The sequence below is a fragment of the Aptenodytes forsteri genome, unplaced genomic scaffold (assembly GCF_000699145.1).
Source record: "Aptenodytes forsteri isolate BGI_AS27 unplaced genomic scaffold, ASM69914v1 Scaffold255, whole genome shotgun sequence".
Taxonomy (NCBI): Eukaryota; Metazoa; Chordata; class Aves; order Sphenisciformes; family Spheniscidae; genus Aptenodytes; species Aptenodytes forsteri.
This window is the reverse complement of record NW_008794888.1, coordinates 10,518,187-10,526,758: the sequence shown is the minus strand read 5'-3', so window position 1 is coordinate 10,526,758 and position 8,572 is coordinate 10,518,187. Positions and strand designations below refer to the sequence as shown.

The 8,572-nt window shown below is 43.5% G+C and overlaps 1 protein-coding gene across 1 annotated transcript in view; it reads left to right on the top strand.

Moving 5' to 3' along the window:
- Positions 1-132: 132 nt before the first annotated feature.
- The window catches only part of MYLK (myosin light chain kinase), a 223,972-nt gene continuing 215,532 nt past the window's right edge, over positions 133-8,572 (top strand). Inside the window, exon 1 of the mRNA XM_009274992.2 lies at positions 133-295. Within this exon, the coding sequence (XP_009273267.2) occupies positions 133-295 (163 nt within the window). The remainder of the gene's footprint in view (positions 296-8,572) is intronic.

Here is an 8,572-nt window from a genome sequence, read left to right as displayed (position 1 = left end):
CGCGGGTGGGGGTACCGAGGCATCCTCCGGAGGGGGAGGCAGAGTAGGCGGAGAAGGAGGAGGGAAACCTGCTTCTCCGGAGGGACGAGAAGCTCCGCTGGGCTGGCCCGCCGCGGCGCGGGCTGCGGGCACATGCCGGGCTTGGAGCATCGGAGCCGCGGGTTTCCTGCGGGTCTCTCAAGCCAGCTCCCATCCCTGCCCCTGCAAGAGCGTCAGCTGGGCTCCTGCAGGGAGAAGTGCTCACCTACGGCTCCCCTCCCAGACTGCATTAATCCGAGAGCAAGCAAACCTGCTAGTAAGTACTTGTCATCTTTTATGTGTGATTGGTTATAGTTTTATTGTTCTCTGTTGGCAGGTAGCAAAGGATTGTTAAGAACAAGCATTTATAGGCTAGGCTGTAACGATCGTCTCTTTGGCTCTCCCTTGGACTCCTGAGCCTTTCAAATATAAGGGTGCATATGTGGAGGCACGTGTAGAAATGTTCATTCACTGCACATCTACATCTTTCATGTTTCAGACAAAATGTATGTGGCTTGTTTTTTTTTTTTAACTTCTGCTTTTCTCAGAGTAATTTGTACCATGTTGCACAATACACTTAGGGTCTCAGAGAAGGATAAATCCTGCTGACACCACTTAAACATGCTGCATAAGGATGGGGGAAGGAGATGAATGCTTAAAAATCATTAACTTGGGGGGGGGGAGGTGAAATCACATTTCTGCGTGCTGCCTTCATGCTATGGAGCAATACGCTTTTTGGGATTCTTTGCCATTTAATCCTCTTTCCTGTATGTGCACATCTGGACTCTGGCCTGGCACCGCTCCCTGCACTCAGACTGGAAGGGAGTGGCATGGCAGACTAGCAGGGGCTGGAGACCAGGGAAGAAAAGACAGAGAATCCTTCCCTTCTCTTACAGTTTAAAGATACTTTTTAGCCCCAGACTTCTGCAGAGTAAATCCATAGGAATACTTCTCCCAGAGTCAGGAAGCAGAATCAAAATTGTTTTGAAGCCTAGATTGTGCTCTCTACAAAGGGAACGGCTGAGCGGGTAAGTGCAAATACCTGGTTCCACGCACCCTACTTCTGAGGGTTTCCAAGCATTGAACCCTATGGAGGGTGAGCATGGAGTTACGTGACATGCAGAAGGCATGTTCCCCACTAAGACTCTCCAAAATGATGCCACCTCTTAGTGGAGTGCTGGAAATACCATTTCTGTCAGTGAAGCTGTAAGGGAAGGAGTAATTCCTCTCACATTTTAAATCCCAAACAGAACAACTATCTCCCTCCCCCTACTTCCTGCACACATGTCTTTATTTTTTTTCCTAATGACTTGCATTATTATTTGCCACATATGGTATGTGTCTTCCTGTGCAATTTTATATTTGCTGAGATGTTCCTGGAACTATGCTCTAAGAGTGCATTTTAGGAGCCTTCTGTTTTTAAACCAGAATTATATTTACTAATAACTGTTAGATGGCATGAATAGTTACTTTTCATCTGGCACATATCCACAGTATTTTCTGTTTCCTCAAATGATACTATTCTTCTGTAGCTAGTCACTACGTGCACTGTAGTTTGTAACATAGTGCTCACTATAACACATTTCCGTAATATACCTATGTTACGCTCGTCCTTAGCATTTTGCATTCTAACCCTACAGGACAAGTGTTTTAACTCCAGGAGTAAGTGGAGTGACTTTGTCGGTCGTAGTAGGAGAATATTTGCCACCAGAGGACCAGCCACTAGAAGGACAGGCAGCACGTCCTGTGCTGGTGTGCGATATATTAATGGTATTTAACCTTTTTAGAGAGACATGAGCAGAAAGAAAATGCCTGGTTTAATACACATCACAGCTAGGATTTTATATAGATGTGTGAGGCTTACACTAGTTAATATCACTGACCAAATTTTATTGGTCTTGTAGCGAAATCTTACAAGGTCTGCTGCAAAGAAAGTTAGAAATGTGGTATTTTGCTGTTGCAAGCATCTCTCCATAGCTTTAGTTGCCTTGCTACGTGGTGCAAAGGAAGATGAAGGAAAAAGTTTTGTTGGTTTGCTTGTATAATGCTGAAAGGGAATTTATAAAGTCTGAAATAAGCAGTGATTACGTATTGTCATTGGCTTAAGTTAAATGTAAGAGATGCATGATTTTTCACCAGTTTTTGGTCTGTTTTGTGTTCTCCCTTACTCCTTTAAGATCATTAGGACTTTCTCTGGGCGATGATCCTATTTTTACAGTCAATCAAAATCCATACCAATATCTTTACACAGGCCAAATACACTGTATTAGAAAGACTATAAACCAACAGCTACAAATTACTTTCAGAGCCCTCCTAAAACAAAATGCAGATGTAAATAGAGTTCAGAACTGCTCCAAATGCTGTGCCTTAAAGTTGCGGATGTCTAAATCCAGAAAGCGTGCTCAGAAGCTCTGTTTGAGAGCCATGTAGGGAGATGGTTGAAGTTTTTGGTTAGGCTCTGGAGAACTGGGAGCCAGAGTCTGTGGTTGGTGGACTCTTCTAGGTAGTTTGGGTTCAGGCCTGAGCATGGGCTGGAAGGGCTCCTGGACTGTTTCATCCTGTTTTTGCAGAAAGACCCATCTCCTCTCCTTCATAAACTTGTCAAGTTCATACTAAAACATGCTGCAGTTGTTTGCTTTTGCTGTGTTTAGAGCGGTACTCAATAGCTTTTCCAAACTTTACTCCACAGATACGAGTTAGGAGGTAACAAAGATAATTCCTCCGTCCCCCCTCTTGGCTGGTTAATACCCTCTTCCCTCTTTGACGCTAAATTATTCATTTTTAACCTCCCATTGGAAAGTGGGATGTCCTTTCTCTCATTGCTCTAGAAATGTGTTGCTACACCTGTTGCAGTAGACTTTTTAAAAACTTTTTCTGAGCCTGAATGACCACAGTGGCATCCACTGTTCCAGACAGGATCTTAGCAAGCCTTGTACAGCTGTCTTCATCCCCTTCCCTGATGGAAATGCTTCCGCGATGTACATTGGCATTACATATGCTGTTTGTATTTCAGCACTGCGTGCAGAGAAGATATGATTAATCTATAGTGCTGAAAAGGATTCATTAGTGAAGCCAGATGGATCCAGGTAGGATGGACTCTGGACTTTTTCTAAAGTTATCACGGCTTTAAATGTCATCTATGCTGTCTGTGATTACAGTATGGGTTTTGCTAAAATCTGGGTCTTTCCTGAGCAATTGTAAAGGGTCTGTTGAATGTGCTACAGCAAGGTCTGTCTCTAATAATGTCTTCATTAAGCCTCTCTACAAACAGAAGAGTATACTAATTGCCAGACTAACATGTCATTTGGCTCCGTGAACAAGCTACTGAATGCTAACTTATAAATGGAAACTTACTATCATTTGCAACCTGCTACATGAAAGAAATACCAAAATGAAATGAAAATACGTTTGTACCTCTCTTGTTGCTTTTGCTATTAAAGCCGATATAGAATTCCAGTTTAATTTTCCTGGGAATCTTGACTAATTCCATAAACTTTTTTTGCCTCTGAAGTTTCAGCAGCTGCTCCCTATATAAAAGCTAGAAATAACTGGTTCTCCTTTAGTAGGAATGAAAGGAGAATTGAGCTCTATAGAAATGAGGAGATTAGAGCTCCATGAGGCATATACCCATTTAATGCTGCTGGAAACCAAACCCGCTCCAATAACCTTAACTCTCACTTCTGGTGAGCAGAAATTCTAGGGGGAAAAAAAATTCCCTCAGTGACTTATTAACAAAGGCTTTTCAGGTTTACTGGGATTTATCATGTGAGCCTAATCTACCTTTTGTTCATCCAGTTGGCAGGCTTTAAGGTTTAAAAGGGTCTGCAGAAACTCCTCCCCCAAACTCCTTATTTAATTAAAGAGGCTTGGTGCATTATTTACCTTTGAGTCTTCCATTTATGTGGGAACAATGAGTTGGGGTTAACATATTGTAAAATATTTGTGAATGCTGCATTATTAGCAGAGACAGGGAAAAGAAACAGCAACTCTGGTTATACCTTCAAATTTACACTGACCTATATGGGTTCACTCAGAATGTCTGGAAGTGAGGCCACTCCTACATAAATACTAAAGTATAAATACAGGTGTGTAACTACAACAAATTTCCCTGCCTCTGTAGGTGATTAAAGAGCCTGGATGCAAGTCAGTCTTCATTTGCTTCTATTGGAGCTCTCGAGAGTCATCGGATGTGCAGATCAGGCCTTGCACATACTGATGTTTTACATGTTTTCCTTCGGTAGTTCAGCAAAGAGACCGGTAGCTGTAGTTCTCTCACTGGTTTCCCCTAGTTTCTTCTCCTCCCCCCAGGCCATTCATTGCTGTAGCTGTGAGCATCAAGTTGCACATAAAACGACTTCTGAGAGAGCAATGCGATGCAGCTCTTACCAAAGGCAATTAAGTGCTTAGGCTTACAGTGTGCTTTACAAAGTGTGTTCTTGCTGAATCCCTTTCCTCTTCTGCTGCTTGCTGTTACAAAGCAGTTTCTTGGCACTTACCTTTGTTATAACAAGTGTGAGCATTGCTAAACTTCACTACAGTGTGTCAGCTCTCTAAGTAAGTCGAGCAAGCTGCAGTGTCTTATGTTTTGAGGACAGTCTTGCTGGTGATTCTTCAGTAAGAGTCAGCTTGACCCTCATCACCTCTGCTGTAATTGGAGTAAATTCACTCACTTGCCAAAAACGTGGCCAGCTGATGGCATATTAATTATTCAAACTGAAGTGCTGGTTTGTATGCACAGGATTCTTGGTGCCAAAGGTGTTTTTAGGGCTTGTGATGCAGCTGATGTGCCATAGGATACAGAATTGTCACCGACGGACGTTTTCAGTTATTTTCTTCATGAAGAAAGGATTAAAACAGACCATACATTCTGTCTGAAAGTAGAAGATATAACCTGTGGGAGAAGTAAGAGATGCTCTAGTTGCCAGTCACGTGCATCACTTGCTGTTTCTTCTTGTGAAATGTGATAAATTGTTGAGAGTCCACAGGTGGTCTGAAGCTGCAGACCTCCTGGCTGAGGAGAGTGAGTGATGGCGTGTGCTGTTTTACACACCCACTGCCGTTTATTTCTAATTGTTGCACAGCAGGTTAAGACCATCGCTCCGAGTTGTCTTTTTACTGCTGCTTCTGTTATTCTTCAGCTGTCTTGTGATCTGGGGTATTTGCAGAGTGACAAGATGATATCTGAATGGAAAGATGTGTCCAAAATGATACTGGAACTGTGTAGTGAAGGATAATCTGACCACCAAGCCTGTAGTTTCGTCCCAAGACCTTTTATATACTGTCTAAACCAGTGTAATCCAGCTTTCAGTGGGAAATGCTGCTAAGTAGCAAAAATCACTATCCTGATTGTTAACCTCAGCAAAACATTAAGGGATGAGTGGGTAATGGGGAGACCAAGGACTGAGTTGCAAATACTCTTACAATGAGGATCAGGATTTGAGTGGCCGGAGAGACACAGTGGTACTTGGTCTGGCATAGACACTCTGAGATGTTCCAAATAATGAAAGGATCCCTGTTTTGTGAGTTAGCTGTTCTTATCTGCCTGGAAGTATTGCAAGTTTCCTGTTTGCTTCTAAGGCCTGTAAGAGTTGTGTTTTGCAGACAGCATGAGTCAAAGGAACTACAGCTACCCGCTCTTAGTTCTGATCAGGACATTGTTGCATTTGATTTCAAGGTGATGTTGTTTTCTTAAGTGCTATAAACTGATGAATACTCATGGTGCAAAACGATAGGTGAGACAGGGATGTGAGATTTTCCATATCTACTAAGTGACAGTCACAATTTCATTTACTGTGTAAATGTGCAGTGCAAATAATAACAAGGATGCCTGCTTTAATACCCCATTATAAAATGTACATAGTTGTGTAAGCATATTTTCTGCAGTGTTAACTCTTATGAAGTTGCTTGTCTCTTAATGGAATAAATACATCATTACATTAATTCCTTGTAATGATGCAAGCAGTTTGTTAAATACTGAAGTAAAGGCTTTTTTTCATTCTCGTCTTTTATGTCCTATATTTGGAATCAGTGCCATCTAAAAAAAACAACAACAAAAAAACAAACAAACAAAAAAACCCAACAAAAAATCACTGACCATCTCTCCTGAACAAGGATTAACAGTCTGACTAGGTAAAGAAAAAGTGCGAGGGCATGTTCTGTAAGAAGCACTCACAAAATCTAGGTCAGGGAACGGCTGTGTGTATGGTCTTACACTGTTGATTATATCAAAAGGAAAGTTACAAAACAGAAGCAATAAGCAGGCTGTGTTTAAAATACACAGGAAAGAGAAATTTGTCAGAAATGGCCTGCTTTACTCAGGTTATTTACCTTAGATCTTTTGCGATCATAAGCTTTGCTTTCCTTTGGTGGAAGAAGAGGAAGGTATTAAGTCACTGCCTCGTGTCTGAAAGTGTTACTAGCTCTCCACATCACTAGTTCAAGTCCAGCCTAGTTTTGGAGGTGAGAAACCTTTCCTGTTTTGTGCAGCGTAAGCTTACTCCAGTGCTGTTGTGGGTTAGATGGTGGGATCTGCCTGTACACATGCTGCTGCTGTTTAGGCGCTGACATTCTGCCTGTGGTGGCCTCAGGGGGTGTATCTCAGGCAGAGCCTGTGAGACCGTTGCAGAGGGAGCCCTGGCTTTGAAATGTAACAGCTGGTGTATGGGTGTCTCACCCCAAACATCAGAGCAGTGCAATTCCTCTGACCTCTACAGAGTTGCAGCATTCATGGTTTTCAGTAATGTGGGAGCGAAACTGGGCCTATATTCTTTTAACTGGTCTATTTAGCAGCTCTTTTCCATATGCAGTCTCCATGCCAGTGACAGGAGCTTCCTGGAACTGACAGGAGACACAAAAGACCCTCTTCTCTAAATCACTGGACCTTAAGAATATTGAAAGGATGTTACAACAGGCCTCATAATACACCATTGTCAGCCTCTCTCTGAAGATGCCTGCAGTGGTATCATACCTCTAAGCTTTCCAGAGGGGGTGTGATGACCCCACATGGAAGAAAATAGAAGAGTAATGGTTTGGGTGGCTGTGAGGAATTTTATGGTACTACTTCCCCTGGCTGTAACTTGAAACCAGCTGGAGGTATTTAGTGCTGACTGAACTCGTATCAGTAAGAGGCAAGCAAATATCTGAGCATGTATCATGCAGGTTTTTTTAGGAAGAGATCCTGGCTTGTGTGTCTATGCATGTCTGGGTGCATCTTTCTCACGGACAGGGGAGTGGCGAAAGGTTTGTTTCATTGTCTTCATTTCCCTTTCTTCTTCCTATTTATTTTCCTGTTCCTCCACAGTACAGCAGTTTTTCATGTTGCTATGAAAATGTCCATGCTTGTGAGTGGAGTGAACACATTTGAATGGAAGAGGCTGCTGGTTTTTGAAGTCTGAACTTCAGCATTCCCAGGGGAGTTGCAGAGTTTGCATTCTGTGCTTCCTTCAGCCCTGATTAGGGATGTTCCTTAGCAGCATGTGGTACTCTTGCAGGAGAGTTTGTGGCAAGCTACCTCTGTGTTACTGGCAAAACAGGCTTGAGTCAGAGAATTAAATTTTTTATTATTTTATTGGCAATCAATACAAACTTCTGATCACTGACTCAGATACTGAGGAACAAGACTACCACAAACAATTATGAAGTCGCTTACATAAATACTTATTTGGCCCCTTCCCTCGTAGTCTCTGCTTGCTGCACGCTCGCTGCAGGTTACAGAATCGCAGCAGTGCTGAGGCAGGCTGTCCCTCGGGGGTGTCCCTGCCCCCTTTGCCATGGAGGACCCCACAGTTTGTCTCCAGCCCTCAGCTGCTGCCATTATATCTCCTTAACACCTTGTGTCCAGGCGCTTCTCTGGCTGATGGATGTTTTGGCACGATGGTGGGGCTCTGGCGTGTGGTGGTTTTCCCTGCTGGGGCTCCCTCAGTGGCAGAGCCAGTGGGAACCAGATGGGACCAGCTGGGGGCAGCTCACAGCCTCCTGACAGGCTGCCCTGCTGTGCGACCTGTCACTCACAGCAGTTACAATGTCGTTATGTGAGAGATGTGAACAAAGGTGTGGCTGTGGGATGGTGGTGTGTATTCATGAGGGAATCCTCTCACGCTGAGGGGCAGGTGAGGAGGCAGGAGCTATGCCATACACTGCAGACATGGCTGGCCTGAACGCCTACCAGGCAGGCTCAAAAGCACTCACTCCATTTTGCCTCAGCCCTGACCTGTGGGACCAAAGCTTTGTTGCAACTGCTGGGGAATTTTGCTCAAGTTGCATGCTTATGTCAACCTGAACATAAGTAGTGGGCTACTTACTGATGAATTAAGCACATCTCATGCAGAGTAAAAGTCAGTGTGGCTGTTTAAAAGGCTGTTTTATATGGGTTTTCTTCAAATCATAGAATCATTGAGGTTGGAAAAGACCTCTAAGATCAAGTCCAACCGTCAACCCAACACCACTACCCACTAAACCATGTCCCTAAGTGCCTCATCTACTCGTCTTTTAAATACCTCCAGGGATGGGGACTCAACCACTTCCCTGGGCAGCCTGTTCCAATGTTTAACCACTC